At 39.5% G+C, this 21,023-nt stretch overlaps 2 protein-coding genes across 3 annotated transcripts in view; both read right to left on the bottom strand.

Moving 5' to 3' along the window:
- LOC137130175 (transcription factor HIVEP3) overlaps positions 1-10,166 on the bottom strand; it is a 37,003-nt gene extending 26,837 nt beyond the window's left edge. For both annotated transcript variants that reach the window (XM_067509992.1, XM_067509991.1), the window contains exon 1: positions 9,895-10,166. The gene's annotated coding sequence lies outside the window, so the exon portion shown is untranslated. The remainder of the gene's footprint in view (positions 1-9,894) is intronic.
- A 3,595-nt stretch (positions 10,167-13,761) lies between these two features.
- On the bottom strand, positions 13,762-20,932 carry serinc2l (serine incorporator 2, like). The gene is made up of 10 exons (XM_067511167.1): positions 20,775-20,932; positions 20,077-20,238; positions 19,535-19,722; positions 19,351-19,430; positions 19,075-19,212; positions 18,653-18,822; positions 18,038-18,128; positions 16,073-16,223; positions 15,767-15,976; positions 13,762-15,464 (listed from the first exon to the last, which is right to left on the bottom strand). Exons 1-10 carry the CDS (start codon positions 20,811-20,813, stop codon positions 15,326-15,328), a joined length of 1,368 nt encoding a protein of 455 aa, XP_067367268.1. The 5' UTR covers positions 20,814-20,932; the 3' UTR covers positions 13,762-15,325.
- Positions 20,933-21,023: the final 91 nt, after the last annotated feature.

Raw genomic sequence — 21,023 nt, 5'->3', positions numbered from 1 at the left:
AAATCCCTGCAGTTGATTTATTTCCTAGAGAGCTGAACAATAACTTAGATGATGTGTGGTGAACAAGATTGTTAGCTGACTTATTGTGATCAGCAAAAGATTAAATCTAGTTCAGATATTTCACAACCAAGTGCATGTTCACTGCATTAAAAAACTGGTCTTCACATTTTTGATAGGATAATTCTTGTTTTGTTCTGTAATGTTTAAGGGTAAATTGCTGCATTCAACAATGCTAAACGTAACTCCTAACAACAAATGAAGAGAACAGAAGTATTAGGTGGCAGCTGAAAAATTAAAACAAATGGCAAGCTGCTAAACTGAGAGCGGAAATCTAATCAAAAAAAGTTAGAAGTTTGGTTCCTTCCAAGCTACCATAAAATATAAAGATACACCGTGAAAAATTGAACAAAGCCTAGTGTTGCAATTACGTTTCTACCCTCACTTTGTTTCCTTAATAGGTGTGTACAATAAAGACATGAAGGATCATAACTGTTTGGGTTTTATAAGCTTAGAAATGTTGTTGTTGTTAATATTTGTGACTTTGCTAAATATCAGTTTATATTTTACAACCAATTTATGCAATAAAACCATGAATCTGTTTTTTCAAGCAGTGACATTGCTTTTTCTTGTGACTGTATATCATGCAGCTCTAACCTAAAGGCCAAGAAAATCAAAATTTTCTATTGTTGGTAAGCAAGTGAAGGCAATGAATAGCAAATTCCACAGCTGAAGTTTGTTATTTAAATAAAATAGAGAAGGAAAAATAGATCAGGGAGAACACACACATATACATGCATATGCACACACTGACATGTACCAAAAAAACAACACGCAAAATCATGAGATAGATCTTGGCAGACCAGCTCTTTCTAGCCCTCACTGTGCTCATATTTGTGGTCTGGCAAGATTCTATAGACATTTGGTTGGAACAGACGTCCTTTCACGTAGATTGTATAATGGATGATTGACAGGTCACACCTTCGCTCATCTAAAACAAGAAACCAATGTATCTGTGTGAAGTGTGTGACTGGATGCTAACAAGCTTTGCCAGCAGGTGAACCTCTTAATGTGTAGAATTTTTAGCTGAGCTAAACCTGACACATTCTGAATGACAGTGCACTGTTGTAACAGACAGGGGTGAAATGAACATTTATTTTTAACAAAAGAAACATCAGGCACAATAACTGTTTTATCTTCATTATTTGTTTTCAATTGAATAATTGAATTCAAAATTATTCAAGTAAAAAAAAAACCAACTGTCAAGTTTTACCGCTTTATTTAGCTTCATAGCATGTCAATACTTGCTTATTAGCACTTAAGTTCACATTTGGCTGAAGTTGATGGAGATGTCATCAGTGTTGGAAGAATCTGTCAGGAGATCATTAAAGTCATTAGAATCCATCCTTCAGCTACCATCAATATCTGAATGTCTAAAATGAACCAGCCAAGTCAAGTGTTAGGTGGATAACATTTTAGGAAATACAAACTTGTTTGATGACACACACTAAAGTAGCAAAGACATTTACAATTTAACTCTGTTCGCCATGAAAAACGGCACTGAGGATAATCTGATAACACTGTGGTTACACAGAAAAGCAATAAACAGTGGATTACATAGATTGATGGGATAAAACTCTCATACTCTCTGCAAAGCACAATGCAACTTCGGAGATGTGCAGATGCACTTCAGGAATAAAAGAACAAAATGTTCCAACAAAAAAGTCCAGGAGAAAACCCTCTTTCTAACCTGCTCCATAACACACAACAACCAGCTCATTGCTTGTAAATTTGTGAGTCCGTAATCACATGAGCAATTACACAAGCAAAAACACACAACTATGACCAGTGAAAGAAGGACTGTAGACTGGCCTGGCAACAGGGACAGCTCGCTCTCACAAGACCACAGAGACCACCCATTTTGGAGGTTGACAAAGACACATACGTTCACACCTCACACCTTTTTTTCTCACTCCTCCAAGTGTTTGTGTGTGTACATATGTGTGTCTCACACTCTTTTGCTCAGACAAATTGACTTCCCCACTCTACCCTCTCCACTCCCCCTCCTCTTGTTCCGAAGCTCTCTGTAGGGTTTCTCCTGATCTCCCTCTTCTGTGTAATTTGGGCACTTCCACAATAATGGACACCCTACTCAGGGGCAGCGAGTGGGATCCTCGCCACGCTGATCCTGCTACTGTACTCACAAAGAATCCCAATCTGCCTCTCAGATAGCTATCTACATACTGCTAGAGCTTGGAGGTAGTGCAACAGAGAGAGAGGGTTTTAAAGAACAAGGGGAGAATAAGTTTGGGGAGCTGAACCCTTGGATTTATCAGCTGGTCACATACTAACAGCTGTGTAGCTCCTGGTCTCCCTGTGGACACGGGTGTCAAAATGAAATATGCATTCATGCTCTGAGCCGGAGATGCAACATGGAGCACTATGTGTCTACCACTGTCTCATTTTTCTTTTCCCTCAGCCTTATCACTGGCAACCTGTCAATCACCACAAACCCGGGAAAGAGTGGTTCCTCAAAGGACAAGTGCAGTGCCAATAAGCATTTCAGAGTTGCAGAGAGTTGATGAAAAATCTCAGTCCACACTGAGTAAGTTGGGGTTGCTCCATAGCACTGTGCCGACAGTGCAAAGCTGGGGGAAAAAGTGAGGAGACAAGGGACTACCTAGGTGCAAACACTGGCACTGCTTACTGTTTGACGAAGCATTCCTGGTCATGTTTTCAAGAACATATGCTCCCATGCCTTTTTCAGCAAAAGTTTTAAAATTAAATAAAAAATGTTTATTATATACATAATTTAACATTATATGTGTGCTGGGATACGATGCAGAGCCATGACCCTGCACTGGAGAAATGAGCACAGTAAGGAAAACAAATTATTTGGATAGACCTCCTGTGCCTGACATGCTAGCCTCAACTATTTACCTTCGTTCTGCCTCTTTCCTCAGGTTTTATCCATAATCTGACCCATGTCATCCATGGAGGCGATGAAAACCTTGCATTTAACATCCAGCAAGAGAAGATAAACATGTAGCCCTATGGAGAGCAGCACATGCATTTTTCATCATCTGTTTATTTTCTCAATTACGCTGGGTGAGTTTGTGTCAGCAGCTTTGGAGTTTTGCTCTGGCAAAACTAGGAAGGCAGTGAAGGAGGGATGGTGGGGAGTTTCTGGAGGAAACATGGGACAGACGGTCTGTGTGAATGGGACAGACAAATACAAAATCTGATCATTACGATAAGGGCAGTGGAATGCGTGATAAAACAGCTACAAAATCAAACATTTTCTCCATCATCCATTAACCACCTTTCTATCAAAGTGAATTATGTTGAGTAGCACTATCACCTAACCAATCATCCACAGCAGTTAATCCACCATGGCAGTGTGACAAAGGGGACATGAGATTATTTCACTAGGGCTGCAGTGCATTTTGAAGCATTCTGCTTAAAATGATTCACCTACTGTCATGCCTTTTGTTTGGCTAATGGATAAACTCAACAACAGCAGAACATCTTATCAAGGATTATTAGCAAAGACAGTTTTGTCCTTGAACCTAGAGTTAGCAAAAAATATTCTGAGATATGAATACTGAGATATGAATATTTTGTTTATGCCAGTATTTGTGCAGGTTTTAACGGTCAGATTAACTGTTGAGATTTATAAAAACACTAAAACTGCTTTTTCTACTAAAAACAAAAGAAAAAGTTTATTTTTTAAAAAGGCCAAAAAATGAATAACTGTTTTGCAAGATACAGACACTACCATGACATTTCCCCTGAAAACTTTGTCCTGTTAAAATAAAATTGAAAACCTTGATATTTTCAGTGAATGTCATCATCTGACTGCTTATGTTTCCTATGTTCACTGGAGCTATAGTATTAGGAATAATACTAAAGCTACGAAAATAAAACTAAGCTGGAGTTTTTCGCTAACATTTGTCAAGCATACATTTTGCTGTCCATTTCTGTGAGCTAGCATGCATGTTCAATGCAATTTTAACTTTTGGTTGTATTTATTCTTCATTCCTAATTGCCAACAATTGATTTCTATTTATTTCTGTGGTAAACTCCAAACTTTAACAAAAATAACTTTAAATGAATCATTGAAAATTACACAGCTCAAGTGTCTAATAAAGACTTCTCACAGGACTTAAGAGAAATCAATGGATGCCAAGATAGATGCCAAAATATGTACAGTATGTTTAACTTCTTTCTAAACACAGCAGCACAAAATATAGAGGTTCTCTGCAAAGCACAATGTTTACAGCTCATTTCCAAACATCCACAACTATTGGAATTAGGTCCTTAAATTAGGTTGTTAATGCTTGTATCTGTTGAGACAATACAGTCTGATTTTCATTGCGACAAAATTAGACCCAAACTACCCAGAATATGACTAATCTGACTCAACAGATGTGGACCACTGCAATCAGCATTACTGGCTGATGATTATAGTTTGCATCCAGTCATTCTCTGTCGCAGCCACTGTTAAGGTTTTCAAACTCCAATTCACAATCCAACAGGGAAAATACTACGTTAGCTGAATTTAATTAGCCACGTGAAAAATGTTTCTCACACTCAGTCCCTAGCAGTATTTAGCAAGAAAGTCGAAGAGATTTGCAAAGTTCAAATGGTTTAACAAAATCAAAAAACCAGGATGGTTTGTTAACTCTCTTGCAGAAAAATTTGGTGTTATTCCACTGCTTTGGCACAGTTCAGAGGTTAGTGATATAGGTTTGGCAGTACTAGCCTAGAATATGACAGGCACTCTGATTTTAATAAAGTACAGTGGTAGCCTGTGTTCTGTCTAGACCAAGGTAGGAAAGCTGTCTGGAGGAATGCTCATGCAAATATTGACCTTCAATTATGTGAAACATACGCCCTCGCTTAGGGGCTGCAATATAGAGGTGTCAGCAAAAACACTGTACACATAAACAGTCAAAGAATATATATAAACATGCAGAGGCATACATACCCAATGTACGCATCTGGTGTAAATATACTTCATTTTCAGTGTGATTTGACAACAAATGGAAGACAACTGCAAAACCTAAAGCCTTTTAATGTAAATTAAACAAAAATGAACAGTTCTACCCTAACAAAGCATAAGAAAACGGAAATCTGTTGAATTTTCTGTCCTTTAATAGGGTGTAGAACAAATGACCTTCCCAAGTGACAGCAGTTGACCACTCTCCTGCATTATTAACAGCATCTAAAATGAGGTGTTCCTTATATGACCTTACTTGACAATGTCAGGGCCCAGCTTGCCTATGAGGATTCTGCAGTAAATAACAAATGCATGTCCCACACCACACATACAATTTTATTCATTGATATATATATATATATATAATTTTACATAAGCCATGATATACTAGATGATACTGCTGGGAATGACCCAAAATAAACAAAGAGGCATGCCCCAGAGCTCCTAGCCAACATACCTCATAGCGTGATGGTACTCCAGGTAAAAACCTGAAAACAACTGAATGACAGCACCACAAGAGTCAAAACGCATTTGGATTATAGTGAAGGTTGTTTCACAGATTTCACAGGGTTTTTATAAAACGGAGCTAAAAGAGGTTGTCCAGGAGTTAGTTCAGCTACTATGGTTCAGTGACAGTAACGTGGCTGGGGAGGATTGTGTTGGAGTATTGCCTGCTGCCTTGATTTGTTCGGCAGATCTGCGGCAAGGTTGGAAGGATTTTCCACCAAAGCCCTCTTACCCTCCTGCAGAGCAGAAATCCCCTCCAATCCTCACTTGCAGTTACTTCAGGGACGCCTTACACATTGAGACAAAGGACTCCAGAGAAGGAGGAGAGGACAGGGGAGGAAATGAGAGGAGAAGGAAACAAGAGGAATTGACTCTAAAGTGAAGAAAAATTGGAAGGCAGTACAAAAGCATAGGCTAAATTTCGTTAGAAAAGTTAAAGATTTAAACTTCACTGACTCTTTTCTTTTCTTTTATGCAAATATATACAGATGTAAAACAAGCAAACAAAAAAAACATGTTATCTTTGCAGGTGTTAGATAATCAACACGGATTCATTTAGTAAACAGACATGTAGAGACTATGCAGATGAGGTATGTAATGAGGGGTGTGGTCAGAGAGGTAACTTGGGACTTGGACAGAGAAAGTGAGCGGTTTGGAAGAGTAGCGATATTAAGCTGTGAAATATAATACTCGACTGCCTCAGCGATCAATACGTAACCTAGGCCTGCATCTATATCTAATATATAAAGGCAACATGAGAATTACGTGACTGACCCCCACAGGGTGAGGTTTAATTTAGTTATTCAAATCTATACATCCAGTAATTGATAAGCCACTGCACTATGTCTATTATTACCTTTTTTAAATTAGTCATCAACCGCTCCTATGTGTAGCCCAAAAATCTTACCAATGACATTCTGGCCAAACCCTTTTCTGACATATTTGTGGTAGGCAGCACAGAAGCTTACAATCACACTACAATAATCAAAGTTGCACAACAGTGTGCAAAATGAACACAGGCAAAAACAAAAAGCCCTCAATGTTGATAGAAGGAGAACACGGATAGTTTATAACATATACAGGAGAGAACAAAAGAAAATGTAAACCTAGTTAGAATGGCATATTATAAGCTTGTGAAAGCTGGAGTTGGCGTGATGTAATAATAAACATGTGGCCTATTTTGAGGGACGACTGCCATAACAAACAGCAAAAACCCCTTGGCAGCCTCTTGACCACCAACTTTGCCCAAGTAGGTAATGATTAACCCTTATGAAGGGAATGACTAATCTCCCTGCAGAACCTGCAAGCCTGTCCGGCTGTACATGTACATCATCGTCTACATATAATATTACATAACCTGGGCTGGCACACATGGGATCAGGGCCAGGCAGCCACACTAAAACACATACAGTGCTGATTCTGCTCCATGGCAAACACAAGGAAACTCTATCTCTATTTGAAGTGGCAGCCAATACACTGGCCTGGGCAAGTGGTAGAGTTGAGGCCAGACGGATAGACAACCTCAGCCCCTTCAATCCCAAAACACGTGAATACACATGCACCAACATACTGGACCAAATGCTACAACAGCAGAACTGCTGACCATAGACGAGGCTGTAAGACTAAATAACAAAACATTTCCTTATAAAAGATCTATTCAGAATACATTACAATGCGAATGAAATCATGCAATAAAGATATTAGGCTAGTGGGGCATTTGTGAGATTGCCAGAATGGCACTCGTGGCCTCCATTTTGCGTTATGTGTCTATTGCTGTGTGTGTTTGTGTGTGTGTGTGTGTGTGTATGTGTGTGTGCGTGCGGATGTGTATCCAAGGTCTTGTTCCTGGTTCACTCTGGTCTCCCAGCACTACAGAGGCTCTATTCTTCTCTGGTGCTTCAGAAAACAGGATTAATGACCAGCAGCAGGGATGTGAAAAGGTTGTGTCCACCAGTCACCAGGATTTTACAACCTGGGTGTGTGACACTGTGTGTGTGCGTGTGTATATGTATATTTTCCTTACTGGAGACTGATAATGCCATGCTTCTTACACGGTCCCTCAAAGAAAACAAAACTTAAGACATGATCAAAGGAGCCATTTAATGCTTTGTGTAATCTGCTGAGCCAGGACTCATGTGCAAAGCAGAACACATAGCCAAGCAGCACGCTTGTTGATATTTTCTGTTGTGTTATAGGCACAACACCACCCATGTAACACTTAAGATTATTCATCAAGGTATTAGTATAAAGTGGCAATAACTTTTGGCAATAATAAAGCAGATTGACCTTTAATACTTTACTCGACTGTTGCTATAGTTATCAGTCGCTGTGTCCTGAGGTCTGAGCAGGAACTCCACGCGACCCTCTCACTGCCAATGGCATTTGAAGCATTTAAATCAACACGTTGCCACCTGCAAGGCTAACTCAGTGTGTCATTGTAAAGAGGTTATGCCAGGTGAGTGTGTATGTGCAAGTGGGGAAGTATTGTAAAAGGTGTTGAGTAGTTCTGTGCTAAATTGGCAGAAAACTGTCTTTTTCCATCTGGAGTAGCTGTTTGTGCCATAGAGAGCTATACAGACACACTGATACAAGCCTGCCTGTCTCACTAAGTGGGGTCCTCAGGAATCAGTGTGATGCTGACAGAGTTACATTTTGCTTTTATTGTACCTAAACAAACTCATTGCAAAGATCCGCAGCTACAATACTGAATACCAGAGCATTTTGTAAGGACATTGGAATTGCTAACCCGTTTACTGGAATGAAAACTTGTTTTACAGGTATACAGATAATAGCACATTCACATCAGCTTTAAAACAAAGTAATTGTTCTCAGCAAGCCACCTTCTAATATTTCTGCCAATTTACAATGTTATAAAAACATCAAAGTCTGAATTGTAGCTTTTATCCCAGTCCATAAATGGCAGTGATCTCTAAAGCCCAGATTTGTTTCAATGATTAAATGCTTCATGATGTCAAACATTCTTCAAAATTTAAAAGAAAATGGAGCTGTGCTCTCCTTGGGTCCCTGCTGAGGTAGCACCTTTCTTCAGCCAGCACCACAAGTAGTTTTGATCCAGGCCAGAGTGGAGCACTAAGGCTGCCACTTTGTGCTGATTCAATTGGCCTGGCTCCACTCATCTCCCTTCACCACCACAGTCTCACACTTTACTGTATTTCTGTGCACTGAGTTGCACTACAGACCCAGAGCTGGGGAAGGATACTGCAGCATTGCTGCCACTGTTGCATTTTAAACACCCATGTTTCCCTCGATTGGAGGGGGGGGGGGGTTGCATTTATTGGGTTACTGAACCTCTAAAAAAAGATTTCTCAACAGCACCTAGCTTTAGAGCAGACTGCTGTGCAACCATTGTGGTCTTCATCATAGAGCAACACATTGTGTTATCCTTACCTCACTTCCTGCCAAACCAGTATTAGATCTGCAACTAGTGTAATGACTTTTCTCATGTCAAACCATTTTTTATTAAAATAGACTGACCTGATGTAAAGTTTCTTTTATATCAATATACTCACATTCTCACTCACATAAAAAGGCTACTTACAGTGGGGTACTTAATAGTTTTTGATCAGGACAAGGATAGTGCTTTAAGCAAATTAAGTGCCAGAAATGATAGAATTTCATGTACAGGTTGTTTAGCGTAAACAGTGGGCATATATTGTTTGCACGGACATCAGGATAACCAGGATAACCACATCAGACAATAATTAATTGTGTCTGTATTAAACTTTTATTATATAGCTGTCACATTGCTTTGTACACAGAAACTATGTGTTTGAAGTCTGACAACGAATCAGTTTAACCTAAATTATAGGAGGACTTAACTTAAACTGGAGTAGGTGTTAGTGATTGAAAAGCCCTCTTTTGGTCAACTTAACTCACCTATCATTTATCAGCACATCGAGTCAGTACAGAAGCATGATGTCATCCTCAAAAAAGCTGCCAAGTCGTAGGTGTAGCCCATTAGAAATAACTTCACAGGCCTGATTGTTAATCTTTAATGTGTGTCAGTTCGTGTTGTTGCTTTCTTCAACTGGTTTGGTATTAAAGACAAACGCAGTACATCAAGGTACATGATGAAGCACGGGGCTGTATGAGCAGCGCCCCCGACGCTACACTGCTGCACGTACCGTAGTTTAGAGGGCGACATCCCGCTTATCTGCTGCTCCTGATGTCTGTTGCATGCACAACATCTTTTTATTACAGTCAATCCCATCAAATAACAATGCACCTCAACTTAATGACACTCTTCTGTTTTGAAAACACAGTGGGATCCTGATCTCAACTTCCCCCATACCACCACCCACTCTGACAACCACTGCACCACAAGCGAAACTTAGTCATAAACAGGCAATATTACGGTTAATATTTACCAGCTTGATACAGAACGGGCACTGCAGCCATTTATCCCGTAGCGAAAGGGCCACAAGTCCGCATTTCCTGGGTTGTGATGCGCTGAATAGATCTGCTCGCGGTGCCTGCGTTCCTGGGTAGGAAGCGCCGTGGGGGCTCGGGGTGCTTCCCGCTGTTGTGTCAGACCGGACAGCGATGCCACATTCAGCTGATCATCACAACAAAACAACATCTCGCCCTACGCAAAACACACTCGGCGGCTCCGCACCACCCCGCACGGCGGGTCTGCTGGGCCCCGCCCCCTCTCTGCCTCCACCAGTGGGCTGGCTCGCTCATGAATAATCATGAGGTGGCGGAGGCAGCGATTGGTTGACGAGAGCAGTTCCCGCTTAAGTCTTTTCATTTTAATTAGCCAGGCAACTAAATGAGAAAAAGAGCTTTTGAGACTAGTGCCCCCCCCCACCCATTTTTGAAGATCTTCAAAAGTGTTTCCGCAGCAATGTCTCATCAATGCATACTCAAATCGCCACACACAATTTCCTGCTAAACTGCAAAAATGATCAGTCAATGAAGTGACACTGACTGACAGCATCATACAAATGGCAGACATAGAAGTCATGAATCAATCAATTTCTCACAGAGACAGACACAGGCAGAGTTTTGCACACATCTCAGTGCTCTGGGTCCTGAACTGATGACCTCTCTATCTGACCTCCCCCTACACTTGGGGGAGGTGATGAGTGTCAAAGTAAAGGTTACTGAGAGCGACAGACCTAACTGAAGCTGTGGCTTCTCTGTGCTTTGGTACCCCAGAGATCAAATGGTGCTGTAAATGCCAGTGGACATCGGAGCTCACAGGTGGGGATGACTGGCAGCAAAACTTATCTGTTCACCTTACATCACTGTCATGGTGCATAGGTAGCCCATGGAGGAATAAAGCTTCCCTAAAACAACCAGCAAAAACCAACAGCTGAACGATAAGCCTCATTATGTCTAATAGAGGAGTATATAACATTTTCTCTTGTCTGCATATGACTGCATAGTTACTCTTTTGTGTCTCATATTTACAGTGCTGTCTGTGCATTTGCATCCAGCACGCTAGCTCTTTGTTCCCTGTGTTGAGAAAGAGAAAAGAGAAGAAAGGGAAAATTAGGAGGGGAGGATGCTGGTGAGGGGTTTGAAAAAGATGAGCAGATAGAAGAGAAGACAGAGAAAGACAGTGGGAGAAAAGTGAGAGACAGAGCAGGAGACTGTGGAAGGAGTGCGAGGACACGCTGTGGTGTGAGCGCTCCGTGCTGCTACAATATGACTCTGACAGGCTTATGTAACCAGACTGGCCTGGCATTTGGCTCACAGCAGACGCCGGCTGCACTGGCTGTTATGTAACTGCATTAGCTGCTCCTCTGAGCTGAGAGAGAGCATGCGCACTTGCAAGCCACAGACACACACACACACACACACACACACACACACACACACCAACTTTCAGACTTTCAGACTTCTAGTCTAGGACATAGTGGCTGCATTGCACCTTAGTCAAAATAGGAAAAGGAAGTGCCTGAACATCAACAACAAAATCCTAAAAGTACAGTGGAATATTTTAAATGGAAACAATCAAGTCTATTAGTGCCCACATTATACTTGATAGGGAAAAAAAACTACACAGTGAGTCCCACAGGCATTAGCATCTTTGCTTCCTATCATTCTGCAACAAGTTCCTCATCCCGAAAAGCCTAATTGGGACTTAATGTTGGGTAAATGTTTCCAGTGCACATGCAGTATGCCAGCAGGGCCCAAACCCAATTAGCTCCCCTGCATGCAGCACATAATTTGCCTGGCCTGGATCCCAATCCTAAAACCCAATTACACCTTAGACAGGCATTTCCAGTCATTCTGTCAAAGAAGTGGTCAGGGGTGCACAATTCTCTTGCAAAACAAAGCTTATGCAAATCAGCATCACCAACACTTGTATCATTGAGATATTCTAATGATCTATCTGGAGAAGCCTTTTTCTTGAAAAGTGGATACAAAGTGCAGCAAAGCTCTGACTTAAGTCCTGACTTAGCGAAGTGAAGATCAGGTCAGGGATAACACTGCAAGTGATAGCCATTGTCTCAGTCAATCTGCAATTAAAAACCCCAGGTCGCCTAACCAACCATGCCTGCTATTATACTAAGTGGTTCATAATCAGCACATTATAGCCTCTGATCTCTTATTACAGCGACAAATTGCATCTGATGATAACAAAGGAAATGAAGGTGGGATTTATGGCACTGGAGCCAATGGCTGAAGTTGGGAAGTGTCTCAAATTTATCCTAGGAGAAAAAAATGAGTTCACATTTGTAGACCTGACGATAACAAGGGAAATAAATGCGATTTATGATGCTTAGCTAATTTGTTCTCAGATACTGTTGGCTGTGTTCAGAGGCTATTAAATTTCAGATAGGGCTATATGGAAAGGAATATGGTGCCAACAGTTTCACAGTTTCATGAAAGTGTTCCTATACAATATATTTGCCAAATCACTGAAAGAAAAATGTAGAACCGAACAATAGGTTTAGAAGACTGAGGGCTACATTTTTGTAAGTACAGACTTTGATAATGCTTAGACTGACTGGAGTTATATAAGTGAAAAGGTTTTGATTTTTGATCTTAATTTGGACGAGGTGGTGCCTGTCTGTTCCTCTTAGATGACTGACATGGCATTTCTTATTTTGGTGGCGAGTTTAATGCAATGTCAATCCGTTTGGTGATTGCATATCTGATGATGTCTTCTATTTGGACATTTGCACCTCAGATCCCCTCACTTCAGATAAAATCATCATGTCTACAATTTTTCAGTAGTTTTACTATGTTTGTCTCATACAACAGTTTCTATTGTTTTACAGTTGTGAGCTGTGGTACTCCCTTGTGTTAAGGAAGTTGCATTTTCCTCCACTGCATCTGAAGGAAACAAGAATTCAGTCTCACAACACAACTGTGACACAATTCATCAGCACAGGATTGTCATGGATAGGCTTAGATAGGGGTGGTGTTGTGGGAGGGTGGTAGTCGACAGAAGGTAGCGTGTCCTGAACAGTTCCAGGCAGTGCCAACTGGATTGAGTGACTGCAGCAGCCAAAACCAACATGCCCTGTCTGCCAGCTACCAAGAAGGAAATAACACAGTCAAGATTGCACGCAGTGCCACACACTGCACTGTTTCTGAACGGACACAAGGGTTGGGTCAGGTAAATGTGCTGCTTCAATTTTCTGTTGTTTTTTTTTTTTTTTTTGGTCCTTTCGGCTTATCCCGTGTGTTCAGGGTCGCCACAGTGGAGCATTGTCGCATGTTGATTTGGCACAGTTTTTACGCCCCTCCTGATGCAACTCTCCCCAATTTCTACCGGGCTTGGACCGTCATTGCACAGCTGGGGAGGGGAAAGGGCTGTTCAAATCATCCTAGCACTGGAGGGCAGGATAACAAATAACCATATGATTTAAAAAAGTGTTTGCCGCGACAAGACAACTACCATAACCCTACTTCCAATTGTGTTACTCTTTGGGACCCTCCACTACACCCTGCCTAGTGCTTCAGGTGTTTGTTATGAAACTACACACAAACACACACACACAAATGGCTACAAAATTTGCTAATCATGCATAAATAATTGGAATTCTCTGATTGATTAGAAGGGCGAGCCTCTAAATCTAATTTGATGCATCTGTATTGACCTATGAGTCAATCTACAGGGGTGAATACATAGGATACCAAATATGTTTTATAGTTTAACATAGTTATGTTACATTGACATTGATTAAAGTTGAAAACAAATAAAAAGCAGAAACTCTTAGGTAGAGTGAATATTCGTTATAGGTATTGTAAGCTCCATTAAAGCAATAAGCAACTGAAAGGTTTTCATCTTTATTAAAAACAATGTTTATACTTTAAGTACAATATTAATTAATGTTTACTGCCTGTGCCGTATGGCATGCAATGGCTGACTCACCACAATGTATAAGGCAAGGAATAATAAGCACATGTGATTGGTGATGAAGCTTAATAGAAATGCATGAATATAAAAAGGCACTTTAATAGTATTTTGAAACATTTTATGACCAAATACTGGCAAATGTAAAATAATTATTTAGTAGGTTGATGCTGTTAAAATGTTTTACATTTTTTGATCAACTAAATTAAAGAATGAATTTTTTGCAACAGTAAAAACTCAATTCACAATATTCAGCTGTGCAGCCAGGGAAACAGGAACTCTGATTCATGTGCGTGGGCACTGAAATGATTGAGAACATAACAAAGGATAACATTTAAGACTGTTCCAAAATTATTATTTTCACAAGTACAAAATACTTATCTTATTTCTCATTCCATTCAGACTAGAATTGAGGTAACTACTACGTAATGCATAAACTTACTCTATCGAGCATCAACATACTATTAAAGTCAACACTAATTAACAGCAATTTACTGTATCACTCATGTAATGTCCCATTATTTATGTGTACATTGCAAGATTTTAAAATCCCTTTTCTTTTAACTGAACAACATGGTGTGGAACATTCTGGACAAACTGGCTTTTGTGAAAGGACAGGAGTTCACATTATGTCCTCCTGAACCATAACACTGCACAGTGCATGATGCTGATTGCTATGGATCAACCCGTCTCCCTGCTGCAAACATACCACTATACAGGTGCAGATTATATTGTGACTGTAAAAGGCCAAACACATTCAGATATGGAGAGGCATAGCACCGGAGATGAAGTACTTTAGGTTGGAGTAGCCAAGGAAGAGCTGAGATTAGTCCTCAGGACTCCCTAGCTCAAGGTTCAGTGATGTGAATTTGCATAAAGGCTAGCAGCAAAAGGGAAGCCCTGTCATGTTGTGTAGGGCGTGTCATTAAAGTCTTATCTAGTGCTTACACTCACCTCATGCTGGCCCTCATATCGAGGGTTACCCTCATTGCCACAGCACTAAAAAAAGTAACGCTAATCAAGGCATTCCAGACCTGGCCAATCAGAGAAGCCGGATCTTACATAACTTTAAAAGAGAATCTGTAAATAAAATGTCTGAGGTATTGAGAAAATGCCTCGTTGCTGTCCGTCTTGTGATAGTCCAGTAACAAAAGTTCAGTAAAAATCTCATAATCACACTACATCAGATATAAAGTAGAGAGCATCTTATCAAGGTGAGTCATTGGCAAATAAAATTCCTGCTGAAACCACTATCAAACATTCAACTACACTTTCAAACATTAAACAGTCATTGTCATATTCAATACAGATACTGCAAAAAGTAAAACAACAAACATAACAGCAGAGGTGAATAAATGAGAAAGAATTAACAAATTAATAATAAATTCAGAATTACCTCCATAGTGCCCTTCACATTGCCCAATACATTAGATAAGGAAACAATCAAACAAAAGCAAATATGACCAAATACAAAGACATGCTCAGCTAAAATCTCTGTCAGGGAAGATGAGGGGAGCAATGAGGGTCCAGAGGTAGAGCCCAAGGCCCAGCCAGCTGGAGCTCATCTTCACCCAAACAGCTGGCATATTGCTCTGCATGGCCTGGGTTGTGGTATCGGGCCTGAGGAAGGACACAGAAGGAAAAATACAGTACATTTTATCAACTCAACATAACATCTTTTTGTATTTAAGGAACATCTATCAAGGTAATGTGGGGGATTATGTTGGATGATATTTTTTAAACCTTTTAAACTACTTTTAAAACATTCAAGGTGTTTTCAAATATGAAAACTTTTAAGTAAATTAATGTGCCCTCTAGTGGTCATACTAGAGGACTACAAAGGCCGCACAAAATTGGAGAACTGCTGATTTAAGAACTTTTGGCCATCTCAGAAAACATTTTCAGTTATAATAGATACTTACTGGTACCAGTTGGTGAGTGTCATCATGATATACAGGGAGGCAAGACATAGGTGGAAGTGGAAAAACGAGTAGCTGTAAGTGACTCTTTCCTCTTCATTGTCCACAGCCCTGCGCATGCCATCCTCTCCCACCACACTCTCTCCACCTGACCCACTGCCCTCCTCTGTCTGCATCAGTTTGTTTACCTGGGTGTTACTGGATGAACGGATGCTAGGGGAGAGACAAACGTTTGTTTAAAAATATAAATAATAAAAAACAGAAAAGAAAATATATTTATAGTAGTTTTGGTACTGCCTGCCTACGTACCTGGCATAGAGAGTGCAGAAGAGGAAGATGACCAAACCAACAATGCCCTGAGCGTCCCACCACTGCACTGTTCCAGGAGTGCTGTCCCCAGATGGTGTAGTGGTGCTGACATTTGACACTAGACTCAAGAGGCTGGGGTTACACTTCCGATCTAAGAAACACACAAGATTAGACATTTTAATATATACTGTTCTACACTCAGACTGTTCAAACCTAACCTAACACGAATCTATTGTTTTCCCACACATACTGTACTATATATATTTGTCCTCCTGTGTTTTTTGTTGTTGTTTTTTAAATTTAGCAAACAGAATGTCAACATCCACAATTGATTAACTAGAACTTATTTCCTCTCACTCTACCACACCTGTAAACTACTTGTTTGCAGTTTAAAATTTCTAACAGCAGCTCAGATCACCTGGGGATAGCGGTTGGTGGAGAAACAGGCTTTAACACAAAACTGTGCCAAAGACTTTCCACATAAGTTAAGAAGTATGACTCTGTAACAACTCTCAACAACCAGTGTCTCTGTAGTAGGAGTCAGTCACTTAACTGGGCCAATCTTTGACATTTTTTTATTAATCTCTATTGGCCGATGTCTGTGCTCAAGTATCCCATTTAACAGAAATGTCTGCAGTCACACATGCAGCCTACATTACCAGCATTTCACTTGCATACGGGAGTTAATATTAGAGTGGGTTTTTGTATAAAAAAAAAAATTGGGGCACATCAGCATCAGGGACTTAACCAGAAGATTTGTATTGGCATTTGAATAAATAGTTCAGACTTTAGTAGTTTAATGATCTCAATTAACATTTTTAAAAGTTTTGTAAAGACAAAGATAAAAGTAAATAAAAATGGTTTATCAGCAAACATATTGAAAAAGTAAAACTCTCAGAAAAACAGTACTATTAGCTCTCCCCGCAATCTCTTATCCACCATTGTGATAATCATAGTAGGCTTGCTGGCTGATCGTTAATTACTATAAACATGCTTAACTGAAAGCTACTAGACTACCACTCTCCTTTCGGCTTATCCCGTGAGTTCGGGGTCGCCACAGCGGATCATTGTCCGCATGTTGATTTGGCACAGTTTTTACGCCGGATGCCCTTCCTGACGCAACCCTCCTACTGCACATTAACCATTTAGACCAATTTACTACAAATCTTAAAGTAGAGCAAGTTCTGGTAGACTCTCTACCTGACAGTAGCCCACAAGTCCCTAACCCACCCCTTACTCTTAACTGACTTCTTTATTCTTTTTAAACTTCACCCAGGGAGCATTTGGGAGCAATTAGTTTAGGCTTCTCTATGTACACTATGTTGCATAAATTTTATTTAATTTTCACTCACTTGTCTCTTTACCAGGGAGACCTGCATGTCATAAGTAAGTCTAATCCAACAGTAACAATTTTTAAAAAGTAATGTTTTAAACTGTTTGTATTATGATTTAAAAATACAGTGAAGCAGTTTTATCAGATATTCTTGTTGCTGCTCTACAAATGATATTTTAAAATATGTATCTAACATGGTTTTGAATTCATTTAGCTTAGTCAAAGCTGATCGTATATTTTAATTATTTAAAATAATTTATTTCAATATTCATCAAATGTATATTTAAGTTTTTTTGTCTCTTATGTGACCCCAAAAAACAAAACAAAAACAAATAAATAAATAAGGTGTGCCAAAATCAGTTGGCTGCTAATATGTAAATACAAACAAACAGCATACAATCAGTATCTGTACCTTTCCCTTGGGAAAGGCAAATCACACGTCAACCTAAGACAAGGAAGACATGGTAACTATTGGCAAAAAGCAGCTTTGCTCCTACAGCATGCCATGAAAAACTCACCAGTGTGATCACAAAGCTGCAGCAGATAAACAGCAAGCACATGTGTTAAAGAAAACAAAAGTGAGTGAGCTACTAAGAGAGGAGAGCTCAAAGAGGAAAACAACAGAGACTCACTTGGATTGTTGGTCATGGCAGACCAAGTGACATACATTGTGTAGAGGGAGATAAGCGAAGCCTGGAGCAGTCCAGAGTGTGGCTGGGCTTCCTGTAATTAATATATATTAAAAAGAATGAATGAAGAATGAATTTGATTAAATCCATAGTGTGAACAAATGTTAAGCTCCTGTGAAACAAAGTGTGTCTTTCTATCAAAAGCTCAACTAGGAAGGGAAAAATATTTTTATATGGTATGTAGCTTGATTAAAAATGACAGCTCTTGCTTTTAAAACTATTTTCAGAAAAGCTAATAATGTGGTCAAACCAGCAAATTCATCTATCCATTTTTTATCATTTACCCTGTTTGGGGAACTAGTACATAAACAGAAAAATGTTACAGCTATTTTCCTCTACACTGGGTTTTATTTATGTCTTTATGCTCTTATATATAATATTTCATTTTCAACAGAGATCAGTCTGTCCATAAAGACTGACCACAGTGAGATTTGGAGATGCCAGAGTGTTGACCTCTTACCATATCTTGCTACATAGTACCCAACAGCTTCTGCTTCCTTTGTTCATATTACACAGACTAAGCACAGTAGTATCAAATAAGACTGGGAAACATGTTACCTGTATCTTTGGTAGGATGGAAACAATGGAAATTATGATGCAGAAGATAAGGTTGAGGCTAATGAAGACCTTGTGCTCTGTGCAGTCATCAGGCTGTGTGTAGTACACGTAAAAGAGCACCACAGCAGTGATAGCCAGGGCGTAATGCAGGAAAGTGAAAGACAGAAGTCCTGGAAATAACATGAACATACTGATGAACTTACTGTACAATAACACAAATAGCCACTGTTCTAGAAAGAAAGTATCCACAAGTGTAATAAAAATGTTACTGACTTATTGTCAGTAATAAAAATGTTACTGACAGGCGAGAAGACAAAGAAATGTCTAAACCAATAGTGTGTTTAAATGGTATATTTAATTATTTGACAAATAACATGTAGCTTAACATACCAAGAAATGCCTTTTGAAAATGAATGCTGTACCTGCAAACCAGCATTTGTTGTCACCATTTTCTGCATTTTCTACCCAAACTTTGTTCCAGGAGTGGGCAAAGTCAATGAGGAGAATAAGTTGGATGATAATGAAGATGAAGGATCCCACAACTCCAAAGTAAAACCACACTGAAAAATAAAAAGGCATCAGTAATAGATATTTTTGCATTGCCTGAATCATTCATTAATCATTAAGTCAGTGTTTTTTTTTCTCAAGATTTTGTAACAAATTTCTGTGCATTGTAATTAAACAAAACAAATTACTACCAGTGTGAAATGTTCCATCAGGGATGAAAAAAGCTCCCACTGTAATTCCAACCAAGATAAGAAACTTAAAGAACCAGAACCTTGAAAATAAACAGTTACAAACCTAAAATCAGTACAGCAGACAGATGAAAATAGCACCAGTAAATGTGACTCAATTTATAAACAAATAAACTAAAGCATTTACCCATTTTGAACAGCTGCACGTGGATCTTTGCTGCTACGGACACGAATCATGATTGCGCAGAAGAGAAAGAAGAAGCAAGTCATGGCGAAGCACATACGGTAGACAGACTTGTAGCCCACAATGACATCACAGTTAAACTTGTTTTCAATACCAGGTATAGCAGTCCCTCCTTGGCAAAATCCTGGGATCTATGAAACAGAGGACAATCACATAAAACGAATTAGTACTTATCAAGAACATATTGAATATAAATAGATATAATATTTGCCGATACTTACAGATACAGGACTTGAAATTTTGTGTGTAAATATTAAGCTATGAAGTGAGTGCAGTAACAGAAACAACATAGATATTTTTTCTATTTACTGTACACAAATTCCATAACTAGAGGATTGTGATACATCATCACAGCCGCTTCCACTTTTGAAATTTGTCAGTTAGCAAACATATAATGCATATCAATAAATCTTAAGTAACGCCCAATGTGGTATATATTCCTTTATAATATAATGTAATAACATTAAGAAGAACACTGATCTCACTTTGCGAAGCTGTGTTTCCATGCCAGGAAGGATCATGATGACAGACACCAAGGTGCCCAGCAGCAAAAAGAAGGAGAACACCAAGCGAGTGACAGTAGAGTTATTGGAGGAGGGACAGCAGCCACACAGTAGGCATGGCGCTGAGCCACACAGACAGGAGGCCTACAATATATAAATGGGAAGTATATGGGTTAAACATTTACGCATCATCTGCTTAACAGCTAAAGTAATGTAGACTGCTGTTTTTCATAAGCCACACATTAATCACACACTGTAACTGCATGACGGTTATATGACGTTACAACGGAAAAGCACAGGCCCAGGGTTATGCCAGTTTAGCAGAAAGGTCTCCTGGAACTAGTCCACACGGACTCCACCTTCTTCAATCTACAGATGTTGACAGTGTCGTTGTTGGCCTGTAGAAAGCATTTCAGCTTACAGTTGTCGTAACTTAGAAGATTAGGCCATTGAGAAACGTTATAACGTTACATTTCTACCTTTTAACCTAGCTAGCTAACATGTTAAACTATAACGATGACCGTTAGTGTCAGTGGCCTTTCCAGACACTTCCTCTGTGTTTATTTTCCTTGTTGATTCGCTGATGATTAGCATGCTATGCTAGCATCTTTGGGATTGTCACTGGCTAGCACAGCGTTTTAGATACATACACATATTTGTATTAAGATAAAAATACTTACACAGCTGGCTAAAGAGCACAATGCCAGGCAAGCTCCCATTTTGACATAAATGCTGAAAATAATAGTGGGAACACTGTCGCCTTTGGTTTTCCTGTTTCACGCGCACACACACACAACGGAAGTGGCTCGATGGTTTTTCAAATTACAATCCAGTTCGATTACCTCAAATGAAAAACATTAAATTACACATAAAAAACTATAAAAATACAAAAACAAAGAATAAATATGCTGGCCTACACGTGTTACAAT

The sequence above is a fragment of the Channa argus genome, chromosome 7 (genome assembly GCF_033026475.1).
Source record: "Channa argus isolate prfri chromosome 7, Channa argus male v1.0, whole genome shotgun sequence".
NCBI classification, from domain to species: Eukaryota; Metazoa; Chordata; class Actinopteri; order Anabantiformes; family Channidae; genus Channa; species Channa argus.
Note: the sequence above shows the minus strand (reverse complement) of the source record. Positions and strands in the feature narration are given on the sequence as shown.

Bases quoted from the DNA above. Each gene is read 5' to 3' on its own strand.
- serinc2l (XM_067511167.1), bottom strand. From the start codon at position 20,813: ATGGGAGCTTGCCTGGCATTGTGCTCTTTAGCCAGCTGT. The intron at 18,129-18,652 runs GTAACATGTTTC...TATTAATTACAG, and splicing joins CCATCCTACCAAAGATACAG to GAAGCCCAGCCACACTCTGG. The intron at 16,224-18,037 runs GTGAGTCTCTGT...TGTGTTTCTTAG, and splicing joins TGCCATGACCAACAATCCAA to ATCGGAAGTGTAACCCCAGC.